Below are 20,236 nucleotides of genomic sequence, written 5' to 3'. Positions count from 1 at the left end.
CCTACCCCCCAGGCCTTCACTTCAGGCACTTTTAGACACGCACGCAGCCCCTCCCTCCATCGCAGTTTGTTTATTTGCTGTGTCTCTCATTTGCTCCCTCTTTTCTTTTCTTTAAAAACACATCTCTTTGCTTATTGCAGTCAAAGAAACAGAGTCTTCTAATTAAGCTACTGGACTGATGAGGATGGTTCATTAGCACCAGCAGGGCACCTGGCACTGCACTGCACAGCAGCTGTGCTTCTCTGACAGGGAGAAACTCAATACACAGATACTACACGGAACCTAACGGGTAACGCGCTCGCCTGCACGGGCTTTCTCTTCAAGCAAGCACTAAACATATGAGGTGATCAGGTGATTAAAAAACAAACTGCCACACAGTTTCTCAGCAGCCAAAGCCGCTGAGGCGATAATCTTCTCTGCCACTGTCTATTTGTCTTTGTCTACACTGTATGTTTTTCTCCAGGCTGACAATTGAGTGATAGAACAGTCGATAGCACATTAAGAGAAGACATGAGATAATAAGGAGCCAAGACTGACCAAGGTCGCAGTGATCAATAGCCCTGATCAGAGAATTACAAGTCAGTGGCTGCCCTTTTTTTCCTGCCTGCACTTCACTGCTTTTTGCTATTTTAACTATTTGTTTATTGAATGTTTCAACCATTTGTGTGTGTATGTGCCATTTGGTCTAAAGTTAGGGAAGACAGGTGTAGCTATTAGATGTGGTATAAGGCTTAACCTCAGCTACTTCACTAAACTGAACTTCTCCATTCGTTTTCTATTATCAGCGCCTCTTGGAGTATATTTCTAATCTGACAAAATAAGAAGGCATGATTTGTATTAAAGACTACCCAGCAGGCTTGTGCTTCATTTTCACCGAGTTAAACAGTATATCTGTGAGTTACAACTATAAAGATTATGGCTATAGCATGCTAAAGAAACTTGTTTGCATTAGCACCTTTGTGCTCCACACTGTAGTCTAAACATGGCTGCGTCTGGATGCAAATAAACAAACATGGCAACAACCAAATGTTGAAGCTTCAACATGTGAGTACAGAAACCAATCGATGTCACAGCCTCAAAACATGTCAGAGGAGATTGCTTTAATCAGCGTAGACATATTTATTGCCAGTATTCACAGCAGATTCTTTCTTTAGGCAAACAGGAAATGGGACGTGTTGTCTAAAAAAGGTTAATCTAGCAGAGCGAGGGATCTCAAATCTGAGAATCTCTTTAAGAATCTCTTTGCAATGTTTGAATTTTTACATGTTATTGGCTATAACTTTGCATCTAGGGCAAAAATTTGAAATTGATTTATTTGTCTTTGGTGTCTTTCTGGTGTAAATAGACACTGTTGTTAAAAGTGAAAAACCTTGTGGTGGCTGGTAGTGCTCCCTCACATTGTGGTTTCCACTCACCATCTTCAAAAGAACACCCCAGGTCCTGTTCACATTTGGTCTTAATATTTAGTGGTTCAGTCTCTGTGAGAGTCCAAAATACTGTAATGTGCTCAGGACCAAAGTGGCTCCAATGTGTTTGACTCACTGCCATAATAGGCTGAGGCTCCACATCTGGCCTATAGAGGGCACTAGTACTCAAGGAGTGCAACTGTGAATGTCTCCAGGGAGTCATTCTCCTGTTCTTTGACAGCATGTTTGCATTCAGTCCCTTGGCAATGACACTGATCAAAGTCCAGTTTCAGTCTGTAGTCATTTCTGGTAAAAAAAAAAAAAAAAAAAAGACCAAATGACGTCCAGGTTTTACTCATATTTCTTTTCATGGTGGATTTTAAAGCATTTGATTAAACTTATTCCATTTACCTACTTAAATTTACCAAGTGACTTTATTAACTTTTTACTACAGTTTTACTAAACTGAATAGGACACAGAGCAATGCTTGGTTTCCACCAGAAAAGTTGTTAAGAGTCATTGCTTTCAGGAGTTAACAGACTAGCATCCACCCAACAATACTGCATGCTGTGTGGCAGCTGTGTGTCATGTAGCTTCAGCTCTAACTGCGCAGTGCTTTAGACACACTGCTGCTGCTAGTGCCAGGAGAGAGATGGACTGTGGGGAAACAGTTTAGCCCTCAGTATTTAGTAAATATTAGACGTTCAGCCGAAGAAAAGACGTTAAGTTACTTGCATAATATTAGCTTAGTTCTTTTCAACTTTTTAAAACTTAACTAAGTGTAAATAACACTTCCAAGCACCATCCAACCATTTTCTTCCAATAATCTAATTCAGGGTCACGAGGCAGGGCTGGAACCTATCCCACCTGTCATAGGCAGAGAGTAGGGTGCACCCTTCAAGTAGAAGAAAAGTCCATTTACCATGGAAGGACAGACAACTCATAACGTTCAGATCTCTGAAAAGACACGTCTATTTTGAAATACACATAACCGACCTATTCAAGTGGTTGTGTGTTGAGTAGCCTGAATAATTGAACATTTTTGACCAGTTTGCTGTAGTTCCCGCACACTGCTGAGTCGCATATGAACACCTCAGACGAGCCTCTGTACCTTTTCACGTCCTTTCAAACCAAACTCTAACAAGTACGCTGAAGTGAAAAGGCTTATTAAGGAGAGAAACTATGGAGAGACGAGGCTCTCACTCTAAGTCAATACACTCTGATGATGCGGTACATGAAGGACACGCTGCAGTGGGCTTCTCTCCGTTATGTCTATTTGCATATGGCACAAAAAGGAGGATGAGGGGAAGCTGAACGGAGAGAGCAGAAGGAGAGAAAGAAGTTTGCTTTGTCTGATCTACCTTCTGCATAATTTCATGGCGGTGTCCTTGTTTTGCACCGCACAAAGGAGCAATGAGGAGCGTGCCACGATCCTCACCACCTGCACACATGCACCACCCATCTCTCTCTCTCCCACTTCCTCTTCTTCCACCACCAGCTTATTCCTCACACGGAGTAAAGGGAACAACAAGTAGGGCAATAAGTGGCAGCCGTACTCCCACAGTGCAAACACTGGGTGTAATTAAGCGACGCCGAGAGATAGAAATAGGGAACAGAGGGAGGAGAGGAGGGCTGGTGAGTTGCAGGAATACAGAGGGAATAAAAAATGAGGCAGCTCTTCTTTTCTTGCTTTTTTTCTCACTTTTTTTTTGGTCAGAACTTTGCCTGTCACTCCACCTAGCTCTGTGAATTTTCTTCTCCTTTTCAGCCCCCAGCTGGCGTTCCTCATCATCGCTTCAGCCCAATCTCTCATTGTGCTTACGGAAATGCAAAAGAAAGACAGTGACATGTCACATCGCAGGGTTAGGCACTTGTAATTATATGTTATAAGTCAATTAGGCCACCAGCATTGAGGTAATTACATCATCATCAACTGACGGATGTGCTCAAAAGGCTGATCCGATCGAGGTCAACCACAGCAGGGGATTCATCGATAAAAGCAACCTGCTGGCTCTCTCTGACCTCGACACTCCGGTCTGCCTGCGATGGAGCTCGGTGGCAGCTATAACTAATGATGAACGTGGAGAGGGTTTTGGGGTAGGGGTTTCTAGGTTGCACCTTAATTGTCGATGAGCTGTAGGTGCTGTGGGGTGACATAAAAGTGCCACTCGATGACATGGGGGGTGTTAACTCGCGGGACCTCCCCGAGGACTGCCCTCAGCTCAGGTAGTGGGCTTGATGAATGACTGCAGAGGTGTGTGAGTGCTCCCTGTTAAACAAAGCCGATGCATCATTCTGTCACATGCACAGATACACACAACACACACGCGCGTGCAATGAATGCTATCATTAATATCTCTAATGAGGAGGAAACAGCAACAGACTCCTGCGTAACGTCTGTTGCAGTAAAACTCATCCAACATACACGGCTAGTTTAGAGCAACCGCTTCACCTTATTGCACTTAAGATGTGCAAAGTGCATATTGTAACTAAGTATTGTAGCCTTAAAACTTGGTCGTCTAAGTTGCTACAGCTTTTTAGGCCCTAAGGAAATGAATGATTGTTGATTGAGTTTTCTTCTCATATCGGCGTCGGCAGCTCTGATGCTGCCTGCGTGAACCCCCATGTGCCACCGCGGTGCCGGAGGGGAAAACACAGACGAGTTCATATTTAATTAAAATACCCAGTGAGTGTGAGTTTGCCACAGTTGAATTGGGGTGATAACAAGCTGATATTGAAGGAAATTCTGTAGCTTTATGAAGCCGTGCCTGTTTTCTGGTGTGTTTGGGGAATTTGGGGGACTAACTGATTTAATGTTACAGTTTGGAAGTTTTACACATACATTATTCTGGTTGAGCGGTTGCTGTAATTTTTTATTTAACAAACTGGCAAAATGGTAATGACATGTTCTAGTAAATATTTTTAAAAGGGCCCCGTTGTGCTCATTTCCTGCTTCATAATTTTATTTTTGGACTCGACTAAAGTAGCTTTGCATTGAGTCATGATTGGAAAACAATCATTTGTCTCATACCGGGGCTTGGCGCAGCTATTCAGTTGATTTTCTGTTGGAACCAAGTCATTTTAGCTCCTTTCCCCTTCCCTTTAAGCCAGTTTTCTTCTGATTGGCTGCCCCTTGTAAACAGAAGGTTTGAACAGCTGGTGGGTTGGGCTTCTGCACTTAAAACAGTCTTAATACAGGAACAAATAAGGAAAAAAACTCTGGAACTGAGCAGCAACCTCCATGTGACTAAGAAGAAATTGGTGGTTGCCCGTGAGATTGATTATTTTCATTTATTTATTCATATTGTTGTCGGTGACCAAATGCAAGTAGTTGTGGCTACCAGACCTAAGTGGTGACCTTGAGCTTGAGGATGCAACACCTACAGGTGGCAACAACTTTCAATCACAAGGTGATTGTTCTTGTTTCTCGCGTTGGAGGCAACCTGTTTCCAAATATTTAGGATCCTAACCCAACTGACACATCACTGTCATCCCGATTGATTCAGTCTGAATCAATCTGCCCCTATGAGCTGAACTAGGGGACACAACTTATGTGGTTACTGACTCTTTGTATTCTTGTTGTATTCAGAGACATGTTGAAGCAGCAAGCATGACAACCATTCTGCAGTTAAACCGCTGACCTTCAACAACTACCTCAGTACTTCTAGAGGACTTTCTGAATTTCAGTTTCAAATCTGTGAGGTTCATGTGAATTTTAGACATCAATAGATTTGGATTTTCACTGATATATCATGGTTAATCACTGTATCCACAAACTGATTCGATGTAGTTGCCAAATTGACGCCACTGCCCAACCATTCTATTGCTTACTGATAGCAAATTGACTCTTGCTGTTTTATTGTGGTTTTGACACATCAAAGTCACTTTGAACATAGCAGCTGACAGCACGTGGGCACAGTCCTGATGACCATCTTTGAAGCAACCCATTTTAAAAGCAACGCTATGCAAGATCATAAGTGGTAATAGTTTTTTGTTGCACTATGGTACCCAACCACTGTTTTCTCTAGTGTCACTACAGCCTAAGTAAGGACTCAGCAGTTACTTTGGCTGAAAGTTAAAATTTGATATTAAGAATCTTACCAGCCATTCATACATTTCTTGTGCTTATTCTGTTCTCCAAATATGTAATTTCAAGAAGTCACCTTGAAATCTCACATTAATCTGATGGCAAGTCAATGCACCGAAACCTATTGTATTCTATTCCATTCTCAGACAAATAACACTAAATTGTCCTGATACTGGGTCTTTCTGTGTTTCCAGACTTGTTTGTTGGAATATTCTGTGTGATTCATAGTTTCATGGTTATATTTACGTTGTGTATAAAGTATGCTTCAGTTAGCCTTCAGTTCTTAGTCATCTTAGAGTTTTCAGTGCATCATCTTCCCCTGTGTTTAGTCAGCCTTGTCTTCATGTTTGTTTATCTCTTGTCTCCATTGTTGCTGTCCCCGTATCTGTTTCTCTGTAGACTTTTTTTCAGTTTTTCTGTAATTATGTCCTCAGTCTCCCTCTGCTCGTGGTCACGTCGTCAGCTCATACTGTGTGTTTTTTTTTATTTTTCTGCGAGTTCCTTTTTTTTTAGTAGTTTACATGTTTTCTAGTTTCCGGTTCCTAGTACCTAATTTTGTTTTTTGTATTTCCTTTGAGCCTCTAGATTTGGCAATAAAACTGCTTTTTAGTTAATTATCTCTGTCTCCAATGGCTGCACCTGGGTCCTGCCCAACCTAAATAATCCAGCGTCTGCACTATGTAGCAGCTATCAGTGGTCCTGCATCTTATGCGATTTGTTTTTTTTTGCTTAAATAGAGAGGAAAAGTTAGCTAGTTAGCTTGTTTAGTAAACACGTGAGGGAGTATGATTTGACAACTAATGTTGATGTCCATACAACGTCCTGTTAATGTTTGAAATGATCTGTGCCAACACAGCTACAGGCATCACTGCTCTGCGTCTGCATCTTCCCAATGAGGCTGGATTAAGCTTTTAGCACTTCAGTATTAGTTTTAGTAGTAGCTAGCTTCAAGAAGCACAATTTTTTGCTGATAACTGTTTCGCTTCTGAAGTCAGTGTTGTCATCTTCCAGGTAACAGTTTTAAGTACAGAGTACACTATAATCAGACTATACCGTATAAACCAGAGCAGCAAACTTATAGCTTAATATAGCCTTTAAAGCTGCACTCCTTCTTATGGATTAAAAGTTAATAACTTAAAAATGATTTTTGGTATTTCTTTCCTTTAATTCATCTGCAGCCTCAGCAGAGAAGAGAACCAAGCTCCACAGCTCAGCTCTTTCTTATTCTCTTCTTCTCTTCCTGTCTTTTCTCTCTCCTTTGCTTTCTGCCTCTCTTTGTATCGAGTCTAGATCTGCCCATCGTTCCCTGCCATTCTGCATCTCCGTCAAACTGGTGACATCATGCCTGAAGGAAATTGTTGCCCTTTGCTCCTAAAAATATTTCCCCCAGACTCAAAATAGGTCCAATTTCCTCTTGTAATTGTTTCATATTTTTTTTCTAATCTGACTTTAAAACTGTTGCTAGCCCTGTTAATACAAACTCAGCTGTCATCTGAGGATTAAATAAAGCAGGGCGTATAACAGGAAGACTTAAAGAGGATTCAGCGGCATTTAGAAACAGGTGAATCTCTTCAAGCATTTAGTTTGTCACAGTTGCACCAAATTTAATTAGGAAGCCACTCATTTGACAGCAAGCTTATACTTTTAATGTCACATTACCATTTCAGTAAGACAGCACCAGGGCTGAAGAAAGACTGATTTTTTTGCATTGAGGGATTTCATTAGTTACAAATTCATCCCACAGTGGGACTGCAAGCCCAAACATATATCCATAATGAATTATCCACAGGAAGATCACGGGCTTTCTAAAAGGGCACTCACAGTGATTCCCCTGCCAAAGCCAGTGCCAATGCAAATGCCAGTGTCAGCGCCAATGGCAATGTCAATGCAAAAGCCAATTCCCTGTTTAGATTCTTCTTTTTCCTTTTTTTTTTTTGCAGAGAATAATTATGGATCCATACCAAATTCCACTCGGTCCTTCATCTGCCCATGCTTCACTTCACCAACAAGATCAGTGCAATTCAGCTCAGTAGTTTTGCTGACAAGATTGCACTTTGCAAGAAGTTGCTTATGAATCCTCTAAGGTCTAAGGCAGGGGTGGGGAACTCCAGGCAACTTCATGACATGTTGAGCAGTAATTTTTGGCCATTTGGATGAAGGACACATCTAAAACCTGCAGGACACCGGCCCTTGAGGCCTGGAGTTCCCCCACCCCTTGTCTAAGCTGTCATTGGTGATAACTCATACAAACAGAAAAAAGCCAACACAAATATAAATGGAACACTTTTTAGTGCATGTCAGTAAGAATGGTTACATCCTTTGTCCCTGATCGAGTAGACTTGAGTGAACAATTTAATAAAAACAAAAGTTGCAAATTCTGGCTAGGATTGGCGTCATCGCCAATAATTTAGACCTCAGAGGGTTAATGAGATATCTATTTAAGCCTCTTTTTTAGCAGCATCCGTAACCGTTAAACAGAACATGCACAAACCAGTAACTAGTAAAGATTAGAAGTTAATTACTTGTTACAATAGTTTAAAAGGGACTATATTTATGCCTCAATTTCTCATTCAACCCACACAATCCTCAGTTTGCATTAAAACAGTCTTTGCTGTTGTAGAAGGTTTTACAGTGACTGATAACAGACACTTAACTGTTGTTATATACTAGTAAACGCTGCTAACACAGATACGATGTGGACATTAGGTTAATCCAGTTTTGAGCATAGTTTCTTTTAAAAAGAACAGCATTGTAGCTACTACACTACTGATGCCTACATGTAGGAACATGAAGAAAACACTACAAACAAACCCCAAACCAAGTAACTTCTGAAGGCTGTAATGTGACAGAAAAGTGATGAAAAAAACAGAACCTGGCCAACTAACTGGAAATTCACCCAGTTTAATTAAACCCAAACATTACAGAACGAAGTCAAAGACGAAAGTAGCGCTTTGAACGCAGGAGAGCAAAAGCAGTCTCGTCAAAACATTTCACTTTCATGTCAAAGGTGAAAGTTAAAAAAGCAAAAGGATGGGGGAAAGAGATCAGTGCTGTTCAGCGGGTAAATTTGGCAGGATGAAAATGAATATTTGATTTTTGTGCTCTTCCCGAGAATGGTGATAAATATTCCCTTCACGAGCTCCCTTCACGAGATGAGACATCCAAGAGGCTGCATGTGTACAAGCACACACACACACACACACACACACACACACACACACACACACACACACACACACACACACACACACACAAAGAATGGATAAAACTCAAAGCAGTGCAAATATTTGGAAAATACAAAATCGATGTTCAAATCGGTAATTTCTGAATTATTTCCGCTCAAATAAACACAACTGTGAAATTGTGTGCATGCTGACATTAACATGAATAAAATGCTAAAATAAATGCATACACACATAGACACACACACTGACGCACTTGCATCTCCTTACTGAGACTGAGAGGAAGTTTGTTCCTACCTATTTATGACAACACTTGAAAACATATCGTTTTTACTACTGGAACTATTGAACCAAGGATTTGCAACACTTTTACGTTTGCTGTATTTAAGAGTCTTTCCTATATGTGTCTTTTAACATTGCTCACCAGCTACTGATTATTATTATTTTATACTGTCATGTGAAAAAGGAGGTTTTCGCAGACTTGTATAGAGTCCTGTGAAAAACGAAATACGCCCCATGATTCAAGAGCTTGTAGACCCTTTTTTTCACACTTTCCGCTCACATGATCAACAGGACCTCTAAATAGAAAAAAAACACTTGGAGTTTAACATATTGGACTCTCCACCTTTTGCTTGTAAAAGTGAAGAAGGTTCTAGGATCTAAGGAGCTTGGAAAGAAAAGTGTCTGGACTTCTTTCATTTTCTTGAAGACGTTTTACCTCTCATCCGAGAAGCTTCTTCAGTTCTAAGAGCAACTGGTTGAGATTATCAAAGCTTCTCAAACAGCCACTTCATAAACGCATGGCACAGCATAGAAGAGCCATCTCGACGGGACAATCTGCTGTCCATCTGCATCTAAAGGACAAAGGTCACTCTTTCAAAGATGCCAACGTTCACATTTTGGACAGAGAAGACAGATGGTTTGAAAGAGGAGTGGAAAAGCCATCTATGTCCACTGTGAACAATCATCTTTGAACAGAGGTGGTGGCTTATGACACCAACTGTCTGCCATCTGTAATCCAGTTTTGAGATCCCTTCCCAGACGCCTTAACACCCACATCCTGGACCATCTGACCTCAGTAAATCACATGATAGGGTGGGGCTAGGTTTCACAATGAACTCACCCAAAACCTTGGCTGATTGTGACCTACACAGCTTGGCTTGTGTGATTAGGTTGAGGATCAATAGGGGGTCCATGACCCTCTTGACGACACTCCCATAGGGCTTTAAATCTGGGACTCTCCACCAGTTGCTCTTAGAAGCTTCTCAGATGAGCGGTGAAACTTAAAGAAGTCCAGATGCCTTTCTTTCCAAACTCTTTAGACTACGATGAGCTGGATGACTAAAAACCTTCACAGACAAGTTTCTTGGATAAACATCAAACCTAAAGTTCAGTTTCCTTCTTTTTCTCAACCTCTCAAGAGTACCATGACCACACAGAAACTCATTATCTCCATTAAAGTAAGTCTGAGTTGTTGTTAGTCAAAATAACACAAAGTTGGTGTCAACAGTCCTGACAACCACAGATAAACAACTGCATATTGTCTGTGGTTGTTCACGTTCTCAACTATAAGGCATTTACCACAACTGCTTGCTCCAGAAGTACAGTACTGCATACCAGCTTGCTGTGAAGCTCAGATGAAAAAAATGTGCTAATGCATCAAAAGCACCCATATCCATTTTACAGCAGGCCAGGAATATCAGCAAATACGTATATTGATAAGAAGTATTTGAAGCGCCTTGAGGCGACTTTTGTTGTGATTTGGCGCTATATAAATAAAATTGAATTGAATTGATAAGAAGTATTGGTGTCAATGCTGTTATCAATAAAATGCTAACAACAACCATCCCCAGGGGAAGTTATCTATGACGTTCAGTCACTTACCGTAGCGGTCTCAGAGTTCTCAGCAGCCTCAGCACTCTGAGCATGCCCAGGATCTTGGTTTCGGATTGGGAAATGAGAGACACCAGGATGTCAATAACAGAAATCATGACGAGCATCCCGTCCAGAATGTTCCAGCTGCTCCTCAGGTACGCCTTGTCCCCGAAAAAAAAGCCCATAGACACGATCTGGACAGCAAAGAAGACAACAGTATGTTATTATAAAGCAGAAAGCACTGAGTTTAGACTGCCGAGTGCCAGTTTGGTTTGGATATTAGTTCAAATGAATTATTCACCATGAATATAAGTGGCTGACAAATGATACACGAATCAGTAATTTAATATCTATTTTTGTCACTGTGGCTGCAATTTGTTTATCAAGCCAGTGTTCTATTTATTAGGAGTCGGTGCTTAATGTCCCATACGCCCAGCTTATTGACTTAGTGAAGTGACTGTTTGTGTGGCAGTGATGATCATAAAAGCTGCAAGCACTCCAAACTTCATGTCTATTTCCATAGGTTTCACTCATCACGTATTCTGCTGATGAAGCGATATGCATTCCAGAACATTATTCCCTGAGATCAAACTTATTAAATTAGGCCAAGACAACAGTTTTTGCATCATGCAGTTTCACAATACTCCAACTGAAAAGATGAGAGGCGATAAGATCGTTTGTATAAGTCGATACTAATCAATATAGTGGACAATTAATTAAAAAAGGCTGCTACAGAGGCCTTTGTTTTTGATTTGGACTTGACAAGGCCATTGCAACACTTGACTCTCTTCTTTTTCAGCTGTTCTCTTGTACATTTTCAGCTGTTATATGATAAAGTTTGGGAAGCTCATCTTGTAACCGGAAGGTTGCCAGTTCGATCCCCAGGTCTGTCTGTCTTGGTTGTTGTGTCCTTGGGCAAGACACTTCACCTACCGCCTACTGGTGTTGGCCAGAGGGGCCGATGGCGCGATACGGCAGCCTCGCTTCTGTCAGTCTGCCCCAGGGCAGCTGTGCCTACAACTGTAGCTGCCTCCACCAGTGTGTGAATGTGAGAGTGAATGAATAGTGGAATTGTAAAGCGCTTTGAGGGTCTCGAAAAGCGCTACATAAATGCAATCCATTATTATTATTATTGTTATTATAAGCTTTCGTTCTCAAACACATGGCCTCGCATTTGACCCAAGAATACTTTGGCAGTCCTAGGAGTTTATGGTCGACTCAATGGCTGCAAGGTGTTGATGTCCTGTTGCTGCGAATCAAGCCCAAATCATCACCCTCCACCTCCGTGCTTTAGAGCTGAAGCATTTGTGCCAATATTTGATTTTTGCTATATATTATGGCCAAACATTTCCACTTTGGACTTATCTGTTCAAAACACATTGCTCTAGAAATCTTTTGGTTTGTTCAGCTGCAGTTTTCCTCAGCTGTGCTGCCATAGTCTTTTTAGAGTGAAAAGGCTTTCATCTAATAACCCTTCTAAACAAGCCATAATTTTTCAGTCTTCCATGAACTTTTAACATTTAACTGAAGCATGTAGTGACTTTTTAGTTTTTAGGGGTTTTTTTCAGTTTCTCTGAGCATTGCACAACCTTGATATGAATTTACTGGGACATCTACCCCAGGAAGATTAGCAGCTGACTCAAATGGTTTCCCCTTGTGAATAATGTTTCTCACGGTAGAATAATGGACTTGTTTGTAAATTGCCTTATAACCCTTTCAAACAGACAGACCACACAGACCTAAGTCCTCCAGATGTGCAAACTGCCAAACAATGTTCAAACTTCTGGTTTTATGGAGGTGCTCACACTTACTGATGATCAATTAGTCAAGACCATTTGACTACGTGTCAGTTAGTCTGCCACTTACTTAATTCTGGCTGCTACTTACCCCCTGAATTCCTATGGAAACAGTTACACAGCACTTACTTACTCACACAATGCTTCATTTTCATTAAATAAATAAATGTACAGTAGATGAATATATAATATATAATATTTAAATACAGTCACTGAAAAAGTATAGATGAAAAATTCAGTTGCATTTCATGTAACTGCTAACAGCTCAGTCACCTGAGGGCAACATGGGACATCAACTACACACTAAACATCTGTCAGAAGTCAACAGGCGTAAAAATACAATGTGTAATATTTAACAATGCAATCTATTTTTAATATGAAAGGCTTCCACTCCGTGTTCAGCTACATGCAGGTATCAGGCAGACTCTGTTATCGCTACAGCTTTGTGTCTTGGAGGTTTTGGGAGTGCGCTTTGGGTTTCTTCCTCTCATGCAAAAATCTTTGTTTTGTTTGCAAACACCAGGGTGTCAAATCATTTTCGTTTAAACTTCAGAGCAAAGTTGAGCAAAGTCGCGCTCTCGATGCGAGGCAACCAGTGTTTTCACGGCACCAAAATAACCTGACCTACCAAATATTTTGAGGCACGAGAGCTGAAATCAACTAAGTGAATAAAAACAGGAGTCAGGGATAACTTCATGGGAGAATGAACAGCAGATATTTGAGTCTTTAAAAGGGTAAAAGTAAGTATGGAGTATGCAACATCCTCTCACACAGTGGCTAAAATGAGCAAAGCCTTTCACAAACTTTGCACTGGAGTTTAAAAGGTATTGTTGGCAATTCAGCGTGACTCACCTTTACAGTCATCTCAGTCACAAAGATTGCTGTGAAGATGTAGTTGGACACTGTCAGGAAAACCCGCTCCTGCCAAACAAAAGGGGAAAGGAAAGAAGAGAGTGAGAGAGAGGCTTCGTTGAGCAGAGGTAGTTCTCATTAAATGTTCTGAGCACCTTTTTTTTTTACTCAGTTTGTTGTTTGCTTCTAAGCTGACTAGTGTACAGCTGAATAATGCATGAGAGCTGCTTTCCACATACACTATCTGAAAACATGTTTGTGCAAACACCCCTATTGTACGCTCTCTAATGATAGCTGGCAGGCAATTATAACGTTTACTTTGTATTAAAACAACATGAAATATTGAAACAAGGGATCTGATTTGGTATTTATGCTCGCAACCTTATAAGAGCGGTAAAAAAATGTACTCAAATATCTCATAAATCCCCGAGGGGTAAAATTCAAGACAATAAATGAGATCAAATAAAAGAAAAAAAGGAATTTTTGTTTTTTAAAACAATGCAATGATAGAAAAACTCTTCAACTCCCTGAATAAACAGCACTGCACTGGGAACAAGTGGAATAATAACAACAGCACACTTTAAAAAATTGTTCTTTTAAATACAGTTGAATGCTGAAAGCACTGGTGCCTTTGAGGAGTAGCACAGGAATGGTTATTTCAGCTATTTTGTGTTGGTGTACATTACTGTGCAAAAGTTTCGAGTCATCATTCATTTCTTTATTATTCTGTTTCCAAGGAACCTGACTTTCTTCATTTCTTTTTTTAAAGAGTCTTGAATAGTAGTTCTCCAGGCTTTCTGAAGGTCTTTCACAGTTTTCTTTGGACATTGGCTGCTTTTTCACTCAGTTTTAGTCGGGTCCTTTTACCTCATTTTCAATAATGTTTTGTTTTATTGTGTTTGTTTGTCAAGCCACTTAAACTGACCTACGAATCATTCAATCACAAAGGTGGAATTTTGAGAATAAACTACTAGCATGTTTAAAAAAAAAATTATTGGTTCTAAAAACACGTCATATATTACAAAAATAAGCTGTTTCTAGCGATTTCACTAGGAACAGTATTATACTGCAAAGCATATTTTCAGTATAATGTACATTATACTGCACACTGAGCTTTTAACTGCTGACAAATCACACTGTCAGCACTTCACTGTAAGTTAACTGTGAAATTTCTCACAGTGAAACACACACTGCTTGTGTTGAGAAACAACAATTAAAGGCTGAAATTGGCACTTCACCAATTAAACAAGCATGTTGCATCAGATGCTTTATTTTTTCATGAGAGAGTCATTTTCAAAAACAAGCACCATTAATTAGTTGTGTGTATGCACACAATTCAACACCATATCTCCATCTATACACAATCATATCATTGCGCTCCCATGCTCCCCTGTTGCCTGAAGCAGTATCTCTCAGTAGTTTAGTGTGTGCGCATGCAGGAGAGGATGGGAGCCTATTTACTGAGCTAAACAAGGACTGAGGAGAGAAAACAAGCACGAATAAGATCCTTTCACTGAGTGCTTGTTTACCCTGCATCCCCTCTGTCTGAGGAGACATGACCCTGTCCTGCCACTGAATGTACATATGTGCGTGTGAGCGTGTGTGTGGGTTTAGGTGGCTCTCTTTCCCACGGCCTCCAACTACCATCACACATACTCAGTGGAACGCAAAGTTATGCACACACGTATAAACAGAGATGGCAGTCCTGTGGCGATTTTTCTGAAGTCTCTGGGAACGTCAGGCATGACATCACTGGGAATGCTGTCGTAGCGAGGGTTTATAAATTCCAGTCTTGACATTAGCCATTCCTGTTCTCTGTAAACAAGTGTTCATACCTCCATTCATTACAAAGCAACAGAAATTTTGATGTTAAATTTTAAAGTGTGCGTCACTAACTAAGCTGCAAAAAGTGCAATTTGTTCTCGGTCTAATGTTCAGTTCACTTTTATTTATATAAGATCAAATCAGAGCTACAGTCGCCTAAAGGCTCCTTGTATTGAAAGGTAAAGACCCAACAATAATACAGAGAAAATCCCCACAATCTCACAAACCTTATGAACATGCACTTGGCGACAGTGGGAAGGAAAAACTTCCTTTTAACAGGAAGAAACATTACATAATATATCTCACTTAGCCAAGCACCTTTTTAATGTCTTTTATCTAAGGGGTTTTCACAGTTGCTGTGTTTAGTTTGTTTAAATCAAACTCTGGTTCGTTTTTTCCTTTTGTTGTGGTTCGTTTGTGCAGATGTGAACACAGTAATCACGCTCGGGTGCAGACCAAAAATAACAAACTGGAGGCGGTGGTCACAGCACGTTTTCAAATTAACTCCATAGCAGCTCATTCATGGTGTAAACAGGTGACCAGACCCCGATCTGAACAAACTACCAGGTTCAGTTTACTAGTTTGTTTAAAAAGTCCCATAGCCACGGATACTGTGTGTTCTGGGATGCAGCAAGTTAGTATAAATTTCCTCTGTGTGAAAACAAACCAAATCACTGGAAAAAGTTAAAGTTTACAAACTCATCAACTGATTTGGGCCAGAGTAAACGAGCTACAGGTGTGAAAACGCCGTAACATTCACACACATTTACACTCCAATGAATACATCAGATGTGTCTGGCCAGATTGGCCAGATGTTTCTAGCCAAAAAGCGGACATAAAGCATAAAGTCGTCCACTATTCTGGACCACAGTATGTGAACTATAGGTGTTTAATGCCCTAAACACACATTTTTAAGAACCCTGTAGAAGAAGAAAGAGCTAACATTTTGTAACTTTTAGTAAAAAATGCAGGTTTCTGCCCACTGTAGATACCAGAAATACAATGGTAATAAATTTGGTGACTGCCAGAGGTGAATTAAATTAGCTAATAAAGCTTGTTTTTGTTAGATACTTTGACTGAGTTAATATTGGGCTACCTTTTAAGTGTTGCAGAGCGTTAATTGCCCTGATGCATGCTCTCAATCACTGAGAAAGGAAATCCCAGAAAGTTGATTCTGTTCATTAGGATTTAGCATTTTCAGTGGGAGAAAACATTTTGTTGTTCATTCAAGGGCCTTCTTCGGTCTGAAGAAGAGACAGCTAAATGTACAGGGTGGGCCATTTATATGGATACACCGTAATAACATGGGAATGGTTGGTGATATTAAAGTCCTGTTTGTGGCACATTAGTATATGTGAGGGGGCAAACTCCTCAAGATGGGTGGTGACCATGGTGGCCAAGAGGGTCATGTGACACATCAAACTTATTGGTAATGTCACAAGAAAAACAATGGTGTGCTTGGTTTCAACATCTGAAAGAATAAAGTTATGTTGAAACCAAGCACACCATTGTTTTTCTTGTGACATTACCAATAAGTTTGATGTGTCACATGACCCTCTTGGCCACCATGGTCACCACCCATCTTGAGGAGTTTGCCCCCTCACATATACTAATGTGCCACAAACAAGACTTTAATATCACCAACCATATAGCAAGCTAAATAAAGATATACAGGCAGGCTAAATATAGTGTACTAGCTGCAATACTGCAATTAACCAGTGTCATTTTAGCTAGCTAAATGGCAAAAAAAAAGATGAGTCATCTTTCATTTCACTTGATCATATCATCAAAAAAGATGAGGCAATAAACTTTTGTCTATGTATATTCTCTGGGTCTATTTCTCTACATCTTGGATATATTTTTAGCCTAAGGCAGGACAGTGACAGGAATCCGGGCACCCTCAATAGGAGTAAAGCACCTCCCTGTTGCTTCTTAACCTTCATCTCCGGTGGTGGTGGTGCTGTTATTCGCAGTTCAACACCTGGAATCTTGTTTGCCTGACCACAAGTCTGGTCGCCCCAGGAATCAGACCCAGTTTGAAGTAATGCTAAATATAGTGGCAAAAGCCAGCTATGACCTAGAGGTACTTTGTTTAGCCATATGCCAGTAAAAGCAAAACCCATTACTAAACACTTTCAGTAGGTGATTTACACTGGAAGCCCTTTAGAGGTTCAGTGCCTTTCTTTTCTTTAAAGGAACTCAGTATCATTAGTTATATAATGAACACCGTGTAGTCATGCACATAAAAAAATAAATCTTTCATCACATCCTGTGTAGAGCACCACTTCTATCTTAATTCTGTACTTCTTAAAGGTTTTTGTGGCTGTGTAGTTCATTAAACATACAGCCCAGGGAATATGAGAAGTGTCACAAATGTGGTATTGTCATAGTTTAAAAAAAAAAACCCAGACAAATTAATTCAGGCTACATTTTGCATATACTTCACAGTAATTAACTGTTTATAGCCATTTACACCTGTTTATACTGTAAAGAACTAGATATGTATTTTCCCAGCAACATACTGTTGTTGTACTTTTCAGAGGGGCTGCTGTAAAAGTGCTGAAACACAATGTGGATCAATCTGCCTGTGCTGAGAAACAGCAACCAAAGGCAGAAACTGGCATTTCTCTTTGTGTCTAGCGGCACTTCTATTCTAAAGTGGTCTGGAGCGATGACGCGGCCCCTGAAAACTTCGATGGATCGTACATTATCCTGTTCACGCTGATATAATTCAGTTTAGAGCTTTAGACAGTGATGCATTGTCCCCTAGCTCAATTAGAAATAATAAATCATAATAGGTGCTATAATCATCCTCAATCATTTCCACTGAGCTACAGGACGACAGTATCCAGGCAACACACAGCACCAAACCAAAACAGTAATGGACCGCAAGCCAAATGCAATGCGAGTGACATAACTTCCAGGACAATAAGCTAATTATGTAGCGTGCATTCCACGCTAAAATGTTGCGACTGAGACGCTTTATCTCTGACATTTCTATTTAAAGTAAATTACATGTGTTGTCAAGTTGGCGCAGTGGGGTGATGTAGAGCAGGTACTTTCAAAGAGTAGCAGAGTGATAAAATATACATGTTTGGATGTTATAAGCCGATTCACAGTCGGCTTCATTAATTCAAAACAACCCGCAAAGACAAACAAATGGCATCATGCAATGACCACCCAGGCGAATGAGGTCTGTAGCAGTAAGCATCGCAGCTCGCAACTGTAATGACTGCTCATTCACTTGTTTGAGGCTGCTTTCTGCGTCATACATTTCCATCTCATTTCAATAACGACCTCTGGGTGCAGGCCGGACACGGCGGCCACGGCAGGAAGCTGGCGAAATATATGTGCATCTGAAAATACTGCTCTCTGATGTGAATCCTAGAGCGGCTGCTGCGCTGGATTTCGCAGACGTGAGAGGGGAGAAATCAATGCTTGTGTATGTGTGCGCGTTCCTTCTGCCTTGATGAGAACGGGCGGCCTGTGGAGGCAGCCTCCATTTGTTAAACATCTCCTTTCCTGGACATTAGCCACGTACACCAGCCCACGGATAATTGAATCAATTACAACAGTGCTGTCTCCTCCGTGTTTCAGTCGCAAAACAAGCAAAACGCCACGTTCCAGCGAGACTGAACTGCAATTAGGCCGATCCGCGGAACACCTCGCCCAGCGAAGGAAAAAAAAAAAAAAAAAACCAAACAGTGATAATTATTGTGTTTATGCATGGAACTTCTGGGCCCGGTTCTGCTGTTATTGCTGGAAAGGACACAGAGTTAGGTGTGTGTTTGTGTTGCTGCAAGGCATCCTGCCAGTCCTCTGTTTGAAGGGAATGGCACATTAGCGAAAGAGGTGATGGTGTTGATGATGTAGTGCAGTAGGTACAGGGGTATAGCACACACTGCTGGCTTGCAGTCAAACAGGAGTGGTTCCCTGTTAACACTATGCTCCACTCCATTTCTCTGCACAGAGAAAACTACACACCTGATTCTTTCCAGGCGTTCGTGTTTGTCTGAGCAGAGGTTGGAATTCCCTTTTGTCTTCCTTTATCTACCTACCTACCTGACATGTTGTGACACTTACAGCGCTTTTGGAGTCGATTCGAGGCCTCTCCATGGCGATGGTGATGCAGTTGAGGAAGATAATGACCAGCACGATGTGGTCAAACATCTTGTGGGTGATGATCTTATTGCACAGGATCCGGAACCTTACAAATAAAAGGCAAAAAGCAAAGAATGGACATTTCTGTGAGAGAGGAAATAGGCTTGGCATATACAGAAAAACTGTCCTATGTTCCTTAACAGGACATTTCCTCCAATCCATCCACACTACAGCCACTGTCACATGACTGCCTTAAACACTACCTTAAGGCAGTGTCTGCTTCCTTTCTCCTCTAAGCCTGCAAACGAGCACAGTGCCCTCTGTCCACCACCAGTAGGTGAAGCATCTTGCCTAAGAACGCAACGACTGAGACTGTCCGAGCCGGGGCGCGAACCGGCAACCTTCCGATTACAAGACGAACTGCCAACTCTTGAGCCACAATGAGCACAGTGCTTCGGAGGTAGACAAACCCGCTATATCTAACTGTGGACACACGGCAATCAACATAAGGATAAGAACAATAATACATTTAAAAATAATAATAAATAATACAGTTTAAAAAATGTGTAAGCATTACAGAAATACTTAGACAAACGCAGCAACTTAAGCAACCAGGCATGGCTGCTCTCTCAACTATATCAGCAACTGGAATTACAGCAACATCTGCAACTAACCAACCTGTACTGCATTTAGAGCCAAAGATAGAAACCAAACATAGCAGCTCACACTGCAGTCCCAAAAACTTAACCGGCTACTGCAACTGCAACAAAACCTGTACAAAAAAAACACCAAAATGTGGCAACGCCTTTAAATACTGAAGCAATTCAAGTTACTTTATTACCTGCAACCAACAATACCTACTATGAAACTAACCACCAACTGGAATTACTGTAATAGAAATGCAATTTACAATTCCACCTGTGCAAGGAAAAAAAGTGTTAAAATTACAGCAACACCTTAAACCAAACACAAACATCTCATGGAAAAAAAATCATCCATTGCAACTACGGCAACAAAAGATGGCAATCCAAGAAACTTACCCAGCTATGGGAACTATGGCAAAACCTTTAACAGTATGTTGCAAATCCTGCAAATACAAATTCCATCAACAGT

At 40.8% G+C, this 20,236-nt stretch overlaps 1 protein-coding gene across 1 annotated transcript in view; it reads right to left on the bottom strand.

Moving 5' to 3' along the window:
- Positions 1 to 20,236, bottom strand: part of cacna1g (calcium channel, voltage-dependent, T type, alpha 1G subunit) — a 350,831-nt gene that overhangs the window by 53,268 nt on the left and 277,327 nt on the right. The window contains exons 21-23 of the mRNA XM_085361223.1: positions 19,106 to 19,229; positions 13,199 to 13,267; positions 10,560 to 10,744 (exon numbers count right to left, since the gene is read on the bottom strand). Of these exons, the coding sequence (XP_085217349.1) occupies positions 10,560 to 10,744; positions 13,199 to 13,267; positions 19,106 to 19,229 (378 nt within the window). The remainder of the gene's footprint in view (positions 1 to 10,559; positions 10,745 to 13,198; positions 13,268 to 19,105; positions 19,230 to 20,236) is intronic.

This window comes from Diplotaxodon limnothrissa, linkage group LG8 (assembly GCF_057381915.1).
Source record: "Diplotaxodon limnothrissa isolate DT_005_m linkage group LG8, D_limnothrissa_male_GT1.1, whole genome shotgun sequence".
In the NCBI taxonomy this organism is placed as follows: Eukaryota; Metazoa; Chordata; class Actinopteri; order Cichliformes; family Cichlidae; genus Diplotaxodon; species Diplotaxodon limnothrissa.
The sequence above is the reverse complement of the archived record's forward strand: the minus strand, read 5'-3'. Positions and strand labels throughout refer to the sequence as shown.